Source organism: Dioscorea cayenensis, chromosome 7, assembly GCF_009730915.1.
Source record: "Dioscorea cayenensis subsp. rotundata cultivar TDr96_F1 chromosome 7, TDr96_F1_v2_PseudoChromosome.rev07_lg8_w22 25.fasta, whole genome shotgun sequence".
NCBI classification, from domain to species: domain Eukaryota; kingdom Viridiplantae; phylum Streptophyta; class Magnoliopsida; order Dioscoreales; family Dioscoreaceae; genus Dioscorea; species Dioscorea cayenensis.
Window position 1 is genome coordinate 23,329,296 of NC_052477.1, and position 18,710 is coordinate 23,348,005.

The 18,710-nt window shown below is 37.2% G+C and overlaps 1 protein-coding gene across 4 annotated transcripts; it reads right to left on the reverse strand.

Annotated features, from left to right (window-relative positions):
* Positions 1-11,252: 11,252 nt before the first annotated feature.
* LOC120265514 (bifunctional riboflavin kinase/FMN phosphatase-like) lies at positions 11,253-16,368 on the reverse strand. Of its 4 annotated transcripts, none has more exons than XM_039273446.1 (7): positions 16,259-16,368; positions 14,943-15,090; positions 14,810-14,871; positions 13,536-13,666; positions 13,346-13,415; positions 13,183-13,248; positions 11,253-11,534 (listed from the first exon to the last, which is right to left on the reverse strand). In XM_039273446.1, the coding sequence occupies exons 2-6, from the start codon at positions 15,003-15,005 to the stop codon at positions 13,209-13,211; spliced, it is 366 nt and encodes a 121-aa protein (XP_039129380.1). In that variant the 5' UTR covers positions 15,006-15,090; positions 16,259-16,368; the 3' UTR covers positions 11,253-11,534; positions 13,183-13,208. The 4 variants fall into 4 exon arrangements, 3 of the variants coding, with proteins under 3 accessions (XP_039129380.1, XP_039129379.1, XP_039129381.1); XM_039273445.1 differs by having other exon boundaries at positions 11,253-11,546; XR_005537671.1 differs by lacking the exon at positions 14,810-14,871 and having other exon boundaries at positions 11,253-11,546.
* Between the last annotated feature and the right edge of the window lie 2,342 nt (positions 16,369-18,710).

Consider the following 18,710-nt stretch of genomic DNA (forward strand, 5'->3'; position numbering starts at 1 on the left):
TCCAGACTGGCGCTCCATCTCATTATTTCCACGGGCGGTAACACTTGGATTCTCACAACAATATACAATTCTTAGGTAGTATCGGAACACAAAAAACTTTGGATCTCTCTCTTTGGTATGACCTCTCTTAACACTCATTGGCTCTTAGCTCGGAGATTTTAATGTGATTACTAAGCCCTGAAGAACACAGGGGTGGGTCTTACTGGCACTATGCTTCCAAAACAAAAGCTTTCTCTCAAATTTTCGGCTCTCGGGTTTCATTGTAGGGCCGATTAGACCCGGGTTTCTCACTAATTCGGCTTGGATTTTATATTTTCAAAATATTTCTAATCATCATCTTTACGATGAAGGTTGCTACTCGACCCTCTACGAGTTGACTTAATAGAGACGCAGAATGGCACGTATGCGGTGCATGGGGAATGTTCTTTGCATGATAGGATGGAGCGAAAAACCCGTTGCTCGGATGTGATTGGATGTTTACTTTTCTCATGTTGTTTTAAGCTTATCTTACTTTTGCCTTTTCATTCAATGTTTGTGTGCGTTGTCAGTCAACTAGCTTTGCTTTTCTACTCTTCATATTGTAACCTCTGTTTTGCATTTGAATTCTAAGTCAAGCTGGTAAAGTTCCAGCTTTGTTCTTCTACTAAAATATACTAAAGTAAACCTTCTTTGTTTATCCTTTGTATACCTTAACAGTGATATCAGAGCAGCTGCGTTGAGATCAACCTTGAAAGAAGATGGTACGCAAATGGCGATAATGCTTGGTTCCTCTCAAGTCATTGTGCCTGCTTTAATGGAGATGGCTACAACCCTGCTGGAGCTTGAAGATGGAGCACCATCCTTCTCTCTCGTGATCTATGGGGAAATGGTTGAGAAAGGGTACAATGAAGAAGAAGAAGATGAGCACAAAGAGAGCGGAGAACATCAAGAGAAAGCGTAAAAGGCCCTTTGTCTATCTGAGCAGCACTTGATGCCAAGGGTTCTCATTCGAATATCACAAGCGAGGAATCGCGAAGAAGTCACAGGATATCTTGAAGGGAGAATATCAAAGGTTTCACCAAGAACGCACTTGCTTTGCTTCATTCTCATCGATAAGATTTTGAGAACACTCGCATGAAGACCGGAGAAAAGGTACATGACTACATTGAGCGGTGCTAAGCTGAGTGTGCCATGTCGAGCCTCGGGAGGAGGAGCTCGGTGATCACTGCGATTGTCAGGAAAGATACTCGGGTTTGACTCCAAGGTTTAGTCATGTGGTGTCATCCATCATCGAATCAAAGGACCTGAGCTCTCTCACCATTGAAGAACTCAGTGGATCTCTTAGAGGACATGAAGGGAGATTAGATGTAGAACAAGACCACACGGAGGAGAAGGCCTTGTATATCAAGGGTGCAAAGCGTGGCGCTTGAGTGGCCGTGGAGAAAGAGGTCGTGGTCGAGGCTACTACGAGAGGAAGAGGTGACGCGGGTCAGGCGGAATTCGGATCAAGGCCAAGGTCGCGCACCTGAAAGCAACAAGCAAAACAAAGGAGTGCAATGTTATGCTTAGATGAAGTTCGGGCACATATAATCCCAATCCCGGTACAAGAACAAAGAAGTTAACCTCATTGAAGATGTCAAGGTGGTCGATGAAGGGTTGTTGTTCATGGCTTCACATGAAGAGAATTGAAGTGGATTGTGGCTGATGTGATAGTGGTTGTTCTAACCACATGTCAGGGAACAAGCTGCTGTTTCAAGACCTGAAGGAGGTATCAAACTAGATAATTAGGCTGGGGGATGGAAAAACCCTAGATGTTTGTGGGGTTGGTTCCATTGTCCTGCATTCTAGCTGCGGGAAAATGACTACACTGACCAATGTTCAGTGAGTTCCTCACCTGCACACAATCTTTTTGGGTGTAGGGCAACTAACGAACTTCGGGATATGAAAGTAAACTTCTCAGAGGAGAATGTGATCATCGGTGATGCTCGTCAAAAGCCATAGTTGCTTTCGGTATGCATGACCTCTCATGGTATTTCCTCTTGAGCGGGGCGATGTACATTCGGCACACATTGTGCAAGGAGATGAAGAGAGCAGTCTGATCTCGGCATAAGAGATACGGGCATTTAAATCGGAGGAGCCTAAGGTGTCTTGCAGAGAGAAACATTTGTTGTTGGATTGCCAACAATCACCAAGATAGAGCCATGTGAAGACTGCTCTTTTTGGAAAACAAGCGGCACTGTCATTTCCTGTGAGGTGAGCTGAGAGGCTATGGCCCCATGCGGACCTCATTCATGGTGACTTGGTGGGACCAATGCAAACCCCATCCCTCGGAGGAAATCTCTATTTTCTTCTTGCTTAGAGATGACTATTCAAGACATAGTGGGTATATTTTTCTCGAAAGAAAGTCGACACCCTTGAGAAATTTAAACTTTTTCAAGCTCCCTCGTGGAAAAGCAACTACGCCCGAACTGTAAAATAAACTCGCACCGATCGTGGCGGCGAGTTTACGTCAGAGAATTCCAATCTCTACGAGCTCTACCGGAATTCGGCGTGAGTTAAGCTGCACCTCGCACTCCTCGGCCAAAAGCGGGGTTTGCGGAGAGGAAAGGAAGTCGGACCGTCACGAAATGGCATGAACTATGTTAAAGGAGAGTGTTGATGCAATGAGTTCAGGCGGAGGCGTGCGGCTGCAGTCCATATTATGTAATCGTTCTCCGGCGACGGTACCTGAAAACCAAACTCCATGCGAGGCGTTGGCGGGGTCAGCCGAAGGTGGATATTCAAGGTATTTGGATGTTTGACTCATTCAGCGGTTGACTAGCTGAGGCGAAAGCTCGACGCCATATCAACACCGGGAGTTTTTATTGGCTATTGTGATGATGCGAGGGCGTATAAGATCTTTGATCCTTCTCGAGGCGTGTCCTTGTCGGCGAGGGGCGCGTAAAATTTTTGAGAAAAAGAAATGGAATTGGTCAAAGAATGTTGACTCGACTACAGAAAACTATGTGCAAACTGATAACGAGGATGAAGGAGGTTCATCCAATCATGCGAAGCTCTCTCCACCACCGCGATCGATCAAATGAATGGCAAATGATGCATCGGGATCATAACACACAACAAAACAACACATCAACTTCGAATACCCAGAACCCAGTCGAAGATGATGGCACTCCAACAAGGTATAAAAGCCTATCTGAAATTTACAATGCATGTTTGTTTGCTCTAACAGCTCTGAGACCCAATAACCTATGAAGAAGCTATCAAGAGGAAGGATGGCTTGATGCCATGCAGAAGAGATGCAATCAATCGAAAGAATAATACACGGAGGCTAGCGGTGTCTTGGGAAAGGAAGAAAAGCCATCGATCTTACTGGGTGCTACAAGTCAAAAGTATAATCTTGATGGTACTCTCCTCAAAAAGAAAGCTAGGGTTGTCGTGAAAGGCTACTGTCAGATAGAAGGAATCGATTTTGAGGAAGCATTCTCACACATTGCTTTCGAATGGAGGCAGTCGGGCTTTTCTTTGCTTTGTTGGTGCTCAAATGAGTTGGATCATTCATCAGGTTAGGCGTCAAAAGCAGGCGTTCCTAAATGGGGTACTAAATGAAGAGGTCTGTATGCTGGAAAGCAACCATAGGGATTTGTCATAAAAAGAGGAAAGGAAGAACAAGTCTCACAAACTTCATAAGGCGCTACGGTCTTCGCAAGCCCCTAGAGCCTGAGTGCATGCAGGATTGATGCACACACTTTCATTCGCTGGGCTTCACAAGAAGTGCAAATGAGCCAGCAATGTCTGAGAAAACATCAAAATTCGAGACATCTTTCTATTATGCACGTGTGTAGATGATATTATCTACATGGGAAGCTCCATTGAGATGCTACTACAATTCAAGAAAATATGATGAAAAGAGTTTGAGAAATGTCAGGACTTAGGCAGAATTGAGATACTTTTATTGGCTTAGAGTGGTTCAGCAGGGGATGAGTTCTGCATTTGTTTCACATGATGACTACCCTTGAAAGACCTCTCGTGGCCGGAATGCTACATTGCAACCCTATTGCAAGTGCGGTGAATTTAAATGAAAAATTACATGCGTGATGATAGCTACGGTAGGGTAGATGTGCTCCAAACATACAGACGAGTCATTGGGAGTCTTACGTATCTCTCTCACACTCATCCGGACATCATGTGAAAATTTGCATCTCGGTGGTATCTCGGTTCATGCAATCTCTACCAAAACATCCACTATGGGCGGTCAAAAGGATACTCCGTTACGTGGCGGCTTTACCATCGGACATAGGATCCATTATGCAAAGAATGATGAATTCTATTTATGCGGATATTCCGGCGATGGTCAGGGAGGATCCTAGGCGATAGGCGAAAAGCACTACTGGGTGGGTTTTTCTCTCGGCTCCGAGGCTGCTCAGCGTGGTGTTCGAAGAAGCAACTAGTGATGACCCTATCCGGCATAGGTGAATACCATCTTCACTGCAGCGGTGCGTTTCGTGGTGAAGTCAGTGGCTCAGTCATCTTCTGGGTGACGTAGCGAGAAAGCAGAAGGACCTGACTCATTTTGGTGTGACAATAGATCGCAATCTCCATAGTACCGAATCCTATCCTTCATGGCACGCACAGCACATAGACACCAGGTACCACTTCATTCGCGACCTGATTAAAGATGAAACCATCTGCATCTCCCACTGCAGCACACATGACCAGAAAACAGACATTTTCACAAAAGGCCTACCAAACTACAAGTTTGAGCAGTGTCGAGAACTAGGTGTACAAGGTTGGTAAAGGAGTATGATGAAGGTTGCTACTCGACCCTCACGAAGTTGACTTAATAGAGACAGAATGGCACTGTGTCGTTGCATGGGAATGTTGCTGCATGATAGGATGGAACGAAAACCTGTTCGGCTGTGATTGGATGTTTACTTTTCTCATGTTGTTTTAAGCTTATCTTACTTTTGCTTTTTCATTCAATGTTTGGTAATGATTTAGTCAGATCAACTAGCTTTTGCTTTTCTACTCTTTATATTGTAACCTTTGTTTTGCATTTGAATTCCTAAGTCAAGGTCGATAAAGTTCCGACTTTGTTTTCTACTAAAAATATACTAAAAAGTAAAACCTTCTTTTGTTTATCCTTTGTATACCTTAACACTTTCTGTACCAATTCAAACTATACCTCCTTATTTCTCATAGCTCGAAACCCTTCTTTTTCATAAAAACAAAAATCTTTCATTTTGAAAACTATTGGTTGGACTATAAAAGGTCGCCACATACAGTATTCTTAAGGCTTGTGAATCTTAATTCTTCTTCTTACATGCACTCCTTTCCTATTACTACGCACTAAATCTAACTAGTCGATGGATGGGACCTCTGGTATGACCTCTTTGGAAACAGAACTTCATAATATTTCTTTGAGAGATCACTAATACCCAGAAGAGCTAAGCACAAATTCCACTGATTTGTGGTATCCTATATGGCTCAGAGCTCTATATAATCGTCATAATGCGTTGCTGAGATAGAAATCCATATTTTGGGCCCAACATGCAAAACTCAATGGCTTTACTAAGGTGATCAAAATACTCGATACTTTTCATAATTCAGTCAAAAATCAAGCATCATCGCAGCAAAGAGAGACATATTAAGGGTACCACTGGTAATATCTACTCAACTCAACTTGAAATTGAAAGTTGCTTCCTAAATTATTATTGCAATCTCTGGTCTTCTCTCTTAATCCGGACTTTAGATTTTTCTTAAATACTGTATGCCTAATGACTTTGTCACTCTCTTTAGAGAGGATAAGATTGATCTAACCAAAACTCGATCAACAAGAGGGAAGTATTTATACCTTAAATTCAATGCGGTAGAGCCCGGCCCTAATTAATGGTTTAACTATTGAATTCTATATTGGAATGCCATTGGTGGATCACTTCTTCAAAGTTTGTTTGCTCAATTCTTTTCAAACTTCCCAAATTCCTCGAGTCTTAAGGTAGACCTTTGTAGTTCTTATCCCTAAGTTTGACAAGCCCAAACTTCATGTCATACTGATTTCCACCCGATTTCCTTATGCAATGTGTTACTACAATTTATTTGATCCTTGCAAATCGTCTTAGGCATGTTATTAATAAGCTTGTTGGGACCGAACAAATGAATATCTACGAGTCGCTTACTTATGACAATGTCATTGCAACACACACAGGAAGTTGTTCATTCGATTGAAATTGATTCCTCAAAACCCCTTAGGATGATTGCTAAAATAGATATAGCAAAATCCTTTGATACCATAGAGTGGAAAGCTATTCTAGTTCATGCTACCTCTAAAAAATATCCTTTCCTTATTGCTGGATTTCCTAGATTCATGCTTGTTTAAATTCTAATTCTTTCTCTTTCCTAATCAATGGCACTCCTATCTCTTGTATTAATAGAAGTAGAGGGGTTCGACAAGGTGATCCTATTTATCCTCTTTTATTCCTCCTTGTTACCCAAAATTTGTTTCCTATTTTAAATAGGGCCCTTGCAACCAATTTTGTTTCAGGTTTCTGTAGCTCCTTAAGCCGTTATTTCAATCACTTAATGCTTGCTGATGATCTTATTATCATAACCACTGCCTCCAGAAAAGCTGCTAAAAATTGTCTCTTATGTTTCAATATTACCAAGATCTTACTGGTCAGAAAGCAAGCCTTAACAAATCAACCACCTATTTACTCTCCTGGTGCAATAAAACCATTGCCAAATCTATCTATAATATTCTCAATATTAAACTTGGCAATTTCCCTTTTACTTATCTTGGAATCCCTATTTCCCCAAGAAAACTCCTAGTTAATCAATTCAACTTTCTCAACAACCATGTGCAAAACACTATCCATGCTTTGAATCATTCTTCTATTACCACTATTGGCAAAGCTGTTCTTCTGAATTGTTGCATTTTCTCCCTTCCTAACTATTATCTCTCAGTTATGGCAATTCTTGATGTTATCCTGGACAATATAGCAAAAATGGCTAGGCCTTTTCTTTGGGGTAGGAAAAGCAATAGAAGTGGCTTTCACTCCATTGGTTGGACTATTACTACACTTAGCAAGCCTGATGGGGGTTTAGGAATTATAAATCTCAAGCATGCTAGACATTCTCTCATGACAAAATATATTTTCTCTATCTTGAATTTTGATAACAAAGACGCCTGCCCAGTGCCGGAAGGTCAAGGAAGTTGGTGACCTGATGACAGGGTAGTCGCACCTACGATCCAACCAATTGGGAGAGAATTTGTGTGGACATTTTTAAAAGTATGGAAATCGCACTGTTTGGAATAGAAATGTTCTTTCTCAAACTTCATGGTTTTACAAAAGCATTTGTAGCAATGCTGATGTTATTAAAAACAATTTCAAAATCATTTCCTGCAATCCTTCTCAGACTAATATTTGGAAAGACCCTTGTATCATGGATATGCCTATTGCTCTTAAACCCACTTATCTGAATATGAATATTGCCTTGAACTCTCTAAATTTTGATGATCTCATTTTTCAAGGAAATCTCCATAGAAATTCTTTGAACATTGTTTTTCGACCACAATTTGGACTAGGAGAGGATCAACAAAATCATTTTTGATCCTTCTTCTCAGAATACTTGGTTTAGGGCCCCTTTTTCTCTTAAAAACTACAACTGCTTCAGTGGTCTATGATCATCTTAACACAAGCACTGATACTACTTGGCATGGTTGGCTACAGATTTGGAATTTATGTGTTATTTGTCGAATCAATGTTTTTATCTGGAAAATTGCCATGGAAATCGGACAACTGGCGCTTATCTTTATGATCTTAATATTGGGCCCTATGCTCGTTGCAAAAGTTCTGTGACTTAGAATCTGAAACAGCCAGTCATCAGCTTTGGAACTGCAACAAAAATCAAACCTTGCTGGTATAAACTCTTTCATAACCTGAAATTATCCAAACAATGACTTCCTCAGCTCTGAGAATTGGATACACCTGCACCTTTAATAGTCCCATGAGCAACTACTTGATCAAAGCCCTTGTTGCCACAACTACTTTGGATCATTTGGAAATCTCGTTGCAACCTCACTCTTCAAAAACTGGAAGCCCAACTATCAAAATATAACTGACAAGGCCTGCCTGGTCTTACTGTGCAAATTAACTACTTCAAAGCTCATCAAAATCCTTTGAGGAAGTTCTCTACCTCTAAAACTTCTATTCCTTTTATCTCTGTTTACACTGATACCTCCTGGGAAGCAGAGACAAATAAAACTGGATTGGGTTTCATTGTCATAGCAAATCACAAATATATTCTCCTTGCAAGATCCAATGACTCCACCACAAATACTCCCTATTAGAGCTGAAATTAATGCAATCAAATTTGCTCTTGGCTTCTGCATTGAAGAAGGATGGAACCCTCAAAGGATCTATTGTGATTGTCCTGAATCCTGCAGCTTATCAGCAATTTTCAAAAAGGAAATCGCATGGGACTACAAAGCTGACATCCAAAACCTAAAAACAGATCTTGAACCAGTCCCCAGATACAATGATAGAATTGATCGACATTGGCTGGAGGATCTCTGCTTCCAGTTTAATTTGTTGTTTTAATTGTCTTGTGTTCTATTTTGTTATTTCTTACCTTCGGCTTCTTTAGCAAAATATACTTGGGTTTGGTACCCTCCTGCCAATAGCAACAAACTTTCTTCCTCTAATTACAAATATTTGAATAGCAGGAATATGGAAGATTTTTTTCTTAGAATGTTTAATTAAAATTTTGGAAGCTTAATGTTGTTTCTAGAATCAAATTCTTCACTTGCCTTTTGTTTCATGGTAGAATTTTGACTTATGATTATCTTAATGCTCATGAACATGGCTCCTCCCACTCTCTGTGTCTTCTGTCAGTGGGACTGAGTTTGAAAATATGAATCACTTGTTTCTCAATTGCTTTAAGGTCAGGGATATTTGGGATTCTCATCAATGTTTATTTAGGGACCAATGTCAGTGCAAGAGGGAACATTGCAGATGGTGGATGGCTGAATTTGTAGGATTACAGGCATCCAAATCAAGCTGCATCTATAATGGCTGCTACTCTTTGGCTGACTGGAAAGCACCACTGATTTGGAAAGCCCGATGTGATGTAATGTCTCAAAGGCATTCAACTAGATTTTTGGAAGATTTTCTTACAGGACCATCAATCACGTTAAAAATACATTAGTGGGATGAAGCTCAAAATGGGAAGTTTCTTTTAAAACCTAGATTTCCACTCTTGCTCTAGATGTTTTCTGATGCTTCTTGGTCCAGTGAGGACACAAACAGGTGGAATGGGTTTCATCGTTATCTCAAATGACAAGAGAGTTTTTATGGCATGATGTCAACAGTTATGGAGCTGAATCAGGCATGGAAACAGAGGCCAAGGCAATGGATTGGGCACTTCAGCTGGTTGCTCAAGGAGGGGTCAAGATTGGTGGAATTTTTACAGATTGTGCTTAAGTTTTACATGCCATTGAAGATCAAGAGGGGCAGAGTAACTGGCGAATTTCAACTATTATCAACAACATTAAAAGATTGCTCAGTCAAGAGGAGGACATACAAGTGGAGTTGATCCCCATGGAATGGAACATTATCTCTGATAAAGCTGCTGCTGAAGGAAGGAATTCTCCACAATTGTCCCTTTTTCATTTGAGGGGAGAGAGGCCACAATGGTTGATGAACATCTGCACCATCTTTGGGCTTAGTTTTTAAGGTCTCGTGTGTTTGATCTTGTTGTTTGTTTTCTATTGAGTCTGTTATAGTTTAGCTGCTGTGCAGCTCTGTTATATATATATACAATCCTTTGTTACATGCCCTTTTTATTTTTGCTCCTGCTGTTACTTATTCACTCCATGGATGAGTACAATCCTCTGTTGCTTATTCACTTTCTGGAATAAATTACTGCAATGTTGGCTGATGGAATTGAGATTTAACCAGCTGTTCTTTAAAAGGACTCTCATCTGGCATGGTCTAACTTGCCTTAACATCATAATATGTATTTGTTCTCTTTCCAAGTGCTAATGCAAGGTGTGCACACTTGTTGGCTTGTTCCTTAGTTTGTGTTTTGTTTCGGTTTTGGTGATTCATTTTTTTGGGAAGCATTGTCATCACCATGTGCTATATGTTTAGACATTTTGTATCTTGTTTTATTATACTGATATGATAATGTTCAGTAAGCATTGTGATCATCTTGATTTTTATATTTAAAAAAAAAAAACATACGAAGGAACATTTCCTCCTTTCATTCTCAATATTTTCACTGCAAGATAATTCCTAGACATGTAAATTTCACCTTTGGAACTGCAGAATGGGCTCTGGGTAAGACAACAATGCACACATATATAGAACACCCATAAGAGTGCAAGGTCTTCTCAGATCGATACCACAATCTTCTAGACATCGGAATTAACAATTATCAAAAAGTTTTCAATCATAATGACAATGATAGTTAATTTATACAAAACTAATTTTTCTTCAAAATGTACAACACTATATTTCAAAAATGCACAATTAAAACAAATGCATCTCAATACATCTGTCCATAATAGCTCCTCATTTTCAATTCCATGCATGCACCCAAGCCTAATAAACAACCAACAGTGCATTTGATCAGACTAAATAAGTTCATAGGGGTTTTCTATATGCCTTTCCAACACTACACCAAAAAGGTTTTAGAGGTGATTTTCAAGCCCTATAGAGGCGGTTTTAACCGCCTCTATAGCTATAGGGTTGGTTTTTTCACCCGCCTCTAAACCGCCTCGTATCAAGCCGGCTCTACATTTTAAAGCCGGTTTGTACAAACCGTTGGGGTAAGTTTTATCTACGAAAGCGGTTTTTCATAACAAGCATAGAGGCGGTTATAACCGCCTCTATAGTTAATAATTTCTTATACTCTTCAATATAGTTTTAGAGGCGGTTATAACCGCCTCTATAACCCTAAACTAATAATTTCTTATTACTCTTCAATATAGTTTTAGAGGCGGTTATAACCGCCTCTATAGCTAATAATTTTTTTTTTTATCTCAAATCAATAGTTTTAGAGGTGGTTATAACCCCTTCTAATGCTATTATTTTTTTCTAATATAGTTCATACTTTTTAGAGGTGGTCTTAACCGCCTCTAAATTTGTTAATTAATTAGATTGAATTTTTAATTTATTTTTTTCTTTTTAATAATAAATAAATTTCTTTAACCTGCATATAAAAAAACATGAATCTTTTTAATACATTTCTAATTTTTAATTTCATTGGTTTTTTTATTGACAATTAATGAGCTCAAGTGTATTAATCAAAATGTAAAAATTTTTACACTATTTATCTATTTTTATTACAAAATATTTTTTTAGTCAAAAAGACTGTCAAGAATTGGTGTATGAGCTGAGACTTCACTTGCACTACTGCATTGTAAGGGCTCAAGAGTCTCCACAACATCACTCATGAGGGGTCTCGCCTTTGGATTCTGTCTTAGACAGTAGTATGCGAAGCTGTAGGCTTTCTAGGCAGCTCACGCGGAGTATTGGTAGTCAAGCCGGGTCGTTTACCTGCAACATTTTCTAAAGATTCAATAATTAGAATACTATCACTTGCAAAATTCTAAATTAAGAAATACACAAAATTGTACAACTTCTATTGGCTGGGAAATTTCTTCTTAAAATATATAATTAAAACATATCATTTTGCCCACAGACATAAGGACATATAATGTCTTCCTAAAATTCTAAGGTACTTAGCTTCCAAAGGACTAGACAATTACATGCTGATAAGTCTGAAGTCCCATTCCCTAGTTCAGAAGTTGAAGTAAATCCAACATTTTCAAATGGGAACAGTCTTGGATTTATAAAATAAATCTTTGGCCGGTAAGCACTGATTTTCTCAGCTTGGTTGGCTTTCATTTTAGTTACAAACTTTCAAATACAATAATACAGCATATTGGGAAAATGTTATGGGGACTTCTATTTCAGTACGAAAGTAGCATATCTATTTATGAGCTAAATGCAAGCTAGAATTTCTTATAAATTAATATTATTTATTGACTCTTTATGAACAATAAAAGGGGTTGCGTAATTTTGCTTTTGAATTAGAAAGATCTATGCCATTTAATTTTTAGTACAAAAAGATTCGATTATATCTGGTTGTGTTTTTTTCTAGCTATGGAAACCCACCATCTGTTCAAACTTACACAACTACTACTCATCGGTGCAGTCTATACTGCTAAAAATACTGAATACTCTAGTAGAAGATATGGTATTTTTAAAAATCATTCTAGCATGATTTCTTAAATAATTTCTATTGCAATCTATCACACTCTGGTGCCCCTGCAAGTAGGCCATCTAGATTATAATTGCTTTTTGAAGTTTCTCTTTATATTGACTTGGTTATTATTGGGTTTATCAGTGGCCTCAAGTAGTTCTTGTTTAAGTACTCTGTCACCTTCTTGATCCTTTTTGATATGACCATTTTTTACAGTTATCACCTTTCTGACTTGTTTACTTTTTTTAATTTTTATTGACATACCATTTTTTTACAGTTATCACCATGTGATGTTGGATGGTATGGTGAATCAATGTCTTCAAATTATAGTGAAAGAACTTGCTTACTTTAAAAGTGTGATTAAATTTGTGAGTGTAGCGGAAATTATTAATTTAAGCTGCACTATTAAGACAAGTTATTAGTAAATAGCAAACTACTTTGGTTTCATTTATAAATGATGATCAGTTAAACTAAATTGTGATGCCACTTAATTGACCGGATCTTTGGTTTATGTGGCCACTCCTTTAGTCTAACTTATCGAAGTGCTACATCTCATGGTAAAATCACAGACAATCTGCATTCTAGTTTCATTGATAATATTCTTTGAAATGTATTTTTTGTACATGTTATACCTTCTGTTCATTTGTGATGCTACACTTAACGCAACCTAGTTCAGCTCATTCATTATATATGTTTTCAGATTTTAGTTTGATTTTATATTTTTAAAGTCAATATTATGTTTCAAAGAAATTAGGTTGACTATATATGGCTAAAACTGAAGGCATGTTTGTGGATTGTCATAGCATTAGTAATGTCATGGTGCGACCACAGACAAAGTAGGATGCACAATTACGGCAGATCCAAACAAACAAAAGTAATGATGTAAATATGTACATCTGACACACTTCCAATAAATAACATGGCATCGTTAACACTTACAGTGAGTCTTCAATCACTAGGCAGTTTTATGGTTCAGTGTTAATCCTTTTAGCAGCTTCAGGAAATCTTTGAAAGGACAACAACAAAAAGGTTAGAACCATGAACTTAGAACCACAAATAGTACAAATGGCTGAAGACTAAAAACTCAATCTCTATATCTTACATATCAGGTGATTGCTTTCCATTTATAACGTCATCTCCACCAACAATGGCTAAAAAGGACTCTTTCCATCCTGCGACAAGACACAAAATACCAATAAACTAGAAAGAGGCACTATAATTAGCAATTAGTCAGGTTACTAGATTTACATAGAGGATCAAAAACATTCTTCTTGTTTTAAGCGTGCAAATACCATGGTGGTCAGAAATTTTGCCTTCCATGTTCAATTTTGGTGGGTTTGAAGCCAAAGCCATTGGAACCCCATTACTACTCAAATGCTTTATCAACCGATTGGCACATGAAAAAGCTTTAATGTTGTACCACCTGCAAATTAAATCATGTTAATGGGTCTAAAGTGTAAACATAACACAGTGAAAATGTAACCATAACAACACTAACACAACTAGTAATTTGATATTCTCATGGAAAAGAAATCATATTATGTAAGCCAAAGATTAATATATTCACATGATCAAAGGATGAGAACTTAGAAAGAGAGTTCTTATTGTCCTTTCCTCCATAGCAAGAGCTCAAAACTGAGAGAGAGGCTACAATTGTTTAGCAACTATTAAGGGTTGAAGAACCAATCAAAGAAAAAAGATTCATTCATAGGAGTAGTCAGGGGATTAAAAAAACTCTTTAGATAAATGAAACATTAGAAATTTAATAGTGATACAAGCAAAATGGAGAGGCAAAATGACTATGTATTCCCATGTCCTGACTCCTGATGAAAGGGCAATAAAATCAAGTAAAGGAATTACTGGTCAGAGAACAACCGGGTAATCATATCCATTAATTCTTTAACACTCAGAGGGAGTCCATAATCTTGCAAGAAAATGGTAGCAGCTTCCCTTGAAGTCTTCCCCACTAGGTTATGTGCCACTTTGGTATTCCACTGCTTGTTATACTTGAGTAAAAACCTCTTTAAGACATCATTCACAATTCCATCTGAATAAGCATAAAACAAATGCATAAAAAGAAAAAAAGAAGAAACTTTTCTGAAATTATAAAAACAAATACAAGGTGAACCCAAAAAAATAAAATCCAAAAAAAAGCGGTATTCAAAAGTACCATCCAAATCAAGAACAACTTGTGACACCATCCTAGACAAAGGCTTAGAAAAAGCCATTTTCATGAAGAGGTAATTGTTTATCTATAATCTCGAAAATTCATCTGGAAAACAAACAAAACAAAAGGTACACAACTTGAGACAAGAACAAATAGCTAGTGATATAAATAATAACAATGCTCTTCAATTCAGCTAATAAGAAAACACAACAAGAACTAGACAATTTGTTGATACTAGACAAGAAATTAAATTATCAATGGGCTGAATCAAAGGCCCACAAACTAATAGGCAGCCATCAATTTAAATCCTAAACCAACAGCCTGCCGGCCAGGAGATTCCCAGGACCCTAAACGGCCAAATCAACAACTACCGGTGCATAGGTTCACCAATATCCATACCTCGCCGGTGACGTTCTTCCTGGTATGCCTGCGACCTCCACCTTCGCAGGCATCCCCCTCTCCTACCACTCAAAATGAGGGATAGAGTAGGCTTTATTGAATAAGGATAAAACAAGCTTTATATTTTTCTCACCATTTGATGCCATTGCCAATGCAGCTTCAGAGGCTTTAACACATGGTAGGAAGGATACTCCATGGTTCACTTTTGAGGCTACAAGTCCATGGCCGACAGAAAGAACTTTGAAAAATGCCTCTTTTCTGAAAGCATTATTTGATAGAGGCTGCAAAAGGTTTTTCAATGGTGTACTTTGTTTACTGAGTTGTCCAAATGGCACATAGCAATAAGTAAAGACATATGAACTTATCTCACAGCCTTCTGCAATCAACGAAAATACAGTTTGTTTTGCAAAGTATCTAATGCGCTAGCATCCACCAGAAAATATAGTAGATCCCAGCATTCTTACATGGTAAAGTGCAAATAAGTATTTTCCAGGCAAAAAAATATCTTAGCATAAAAAGACTATTCAAAAAAACACTATCATTTTTATTTCAAAGAATATAGACTTAACTACTTCAACATAACAAAGAGCACAAGCAAAGGGAGTAAACAATGACTAAAAAAATCAAAGGCAAGATTATTTGGAATAATCATCCATATATCATGATTGTTATTTTATGAGCTACATATTCAGGCCCATATGACTAAACAGAATATATACATGCATCTACTCAATTCATCTCACTTACACATTTGAGATCTTCCATAAATAAACTGGCAGAAAGATCAAATGATGTGGTGTAATACTACGACTACCATACACTTCTAAAATTGTCATATCTATAAACAAAAAGTGAAAACACAATAAGAAAGATCTTCTCTTTGCTTGGCACTTTAGCAGTTATCAGTTCCATACATCTACTAGTAGATTAGATCCAGTCTTTTTTTTGTCATCAAATTTAACTACGAACACTCAAAATATTCTCAATGCCACCACAGTTTGTAAATAAAAGGGGCAAGCAGCCAAATGGTGCATAAACTAAATTAAAAACCCAATGAAGTCACATATCACACTCAATCCTAGATCCTCGTCCTGCTATCCAATTTACAACCTAAAAATTGGAAAAAAAACAAAACAAAACAAAAGCTAAAACATCCAATGCTTGCATGAATTTCACCAATAAAACTCAAAAATCTCACTGCAGAGCATCAAATCAGAGCTAAAACTCAAATCCTTACACCAATTTCAGATGAAAAAAACACAAATAAGCTCACATAATAAAAACAGGGCATCAGAATCACACCAAAAAGTTAGATCCATGCAACAATTCACAACTTAAAAAATCAATAGCAAACTCATCAAATATTAACCAATTACACTTTAAAAACATCAGCCTGACTTCAAGTAATCAAGAACAAGCATAGACAATGAGAAAAAAGGGTGACTATACCATGAAAAGATCGAAAAACAGTAGCAATCTCCATTAGAGGATGGATCGAACAACGAAGGGAAGGAAGGGAAAAAAGGAAAGGTTTAAAGAGAAATAAGACTTGATTTCTCTATTCGATGAGGTTTTCTTAGAAGCAGGGAAGAAAGGGCATTAGCGAGCATGAGGGATTGGAGAACTGATCACCAGCATGTCGGAGGTGACGTTGTCGAGGCCGGTGCCGGCGGAGGCGAAGCAAATAGCAAAGGCGAAGTTATTGATTGTATAAGCAGGATCGAGATAGGCAGGAATAATAGGGCTGAGGCCAAAGGCCTCGGCGTAGAAGTCACTGGCGAGGCCGCCGTTGCTGAATTGGCCAGTGGGGTAGGGTTTGCTAAGGAAGTCACGGCTGTAGGGCATGAAGTTGCTCTTAAGGAGGGTGGGGATAGCGTTGTTGTTGCCGGTGTCGATGGTGGAGTCGCCGAATACGATGATTACCTAGACGACGGCGAGGGAGAGGAAAGGCAAAGATGAGAGGCATAGGAGGAGGAGAGGCGTTGTTAGCGTTAGGGTTGGGGATGGAGATGGGGATGGGAGAGAGAGAGAGAGAGAGAGAGAGAGAGAGAGAGAGGGGGAATTTAAGGGGAGGCACTGAATGATGGGGGACCGTGAAAGGGAATGAGGAAGGGGAGAGTGAGGGTTTGTTGAGAGGGTATTATGGAATAATTGTGTGATTAGTAGAGGGGTTTTGTTAAACCGCCTGCATAGCTTGGTATTAAAAAGAAATTACATGGTTTTGGAGGCGGTTTTTTAAAAACCCCACTAGCTATGTGCTTCTAAAAATTAAAAATGATGTAGTGGCTATAGCAATTTAAATTGTAACTTGCATTCATGATTTTGTCACAATTTCACTTTTTCTTAAAGCTCTACAATCTGTATACATCTAGCTATGGGATATATTATCAACTATAGCTACAAAAGCTATACTCATAACAAATTAAATTTTAAAATTACTATTTGCTATATGTATATAATTTTTGTAGTGTTGCTTCAATAAATTAATATTTATAGAAAAATTAGCTATTATGTGTTATAATATATTAATATGTCTAAAAAATAGTGGCTAATAGATTGTTTCTTACCACAGTATTAACATATCGAAACAAAATTGATCTATTTGCTATGGATGAATAATGTTCATAACTCAAAAATCCAATCAAATTATAAATAGCAACAAATGACTTTTTTTATGGTTGCTTTAGTATTCTATCTACAAAAATACCTATTGCGGCTATGAAATTAAAGGCATAGGCGAAGGGAGAGGGGCAAATGGACACTCAAGCACACCCTTGGCCCTCAAAAATGCATATATATATATATATATGTATATATATATATATATAATTAAAATACTAATAATTATAATTCACATATAAAACTAAAACAAAAAACCGTGGTTGATACTTTTTATTTTTTTTATTTTTAATTCTATGTGACACTGTTTAAAACAAATTTAATAAAAATAATATATTTATTATATTAAATAAAAATGATATTGAGTGATAATAATGAATAATATGGTTGATAATGGATCTTCATAATATTTTGTTTTAAATTTTATATTTTTGATATATTTTTATTGAATTTATAAATACATAAGTATCAATTTTTTAGAATATCAATGTAAAAAAATACATTAATAAATAAAAATAATAATAAAAAACCTATAAAAGATGCAATCTCTCTCTAAAAAAAAACCCTCCCTCTCTCAAAATACTTAAAAATGACACAATTCCCTCTCTCTCTCTCTCTCTCTCTCTCTCTCTCTCTCTCCTCATTAACCAAAGGTAGTGTCACAATGAAATTCAATTTTAGATTGTTTCTAAATTGTGTCAATTGTTGAGTTTTGATGTTGCACCAATAGCGAGAACAAGAAAATTCAAAGAAATAAGAAGGAAAACTCAAAGAACTTAATTAATGTATTATAAACCTTCCAAAAAACTCTATGTAACTCACCAAATGAAATTTCAATGGTTTGAACACAAGCATTTATACAATTTTTCCTTCCTTCTGTCAACAAACAACAACCACCTAATAGAACATAGCTAAGATGCCATTAAGCCATTGGAAACTAATCCACGTCAACTTCTTTTCCATCTCTATGTTGACTCAGCATTACAAAGAGTACTATTTGCTAACGTGTTTTCATTTGAATCCTGTTTCACATCAAGTTTTTATTGTTCTTTCAATTTCTTCTAAGTTTATGTTTTTATCTTTTATTATAGATATTTATCCTGCTTTTTTTCTATTTGTTTTATACCTAATTTAATTTGTTTAATTATTTGTTGTGAAAAAAATTGATATTTGATGAACAATTGTTTGATATTTGTTTGATTGTTTGTTATGAAATATTTATTGCGAAAATTAATTGTAAAAAAATTTTAGATATTTGTTTGATTAATTGTTGTGAAATTTT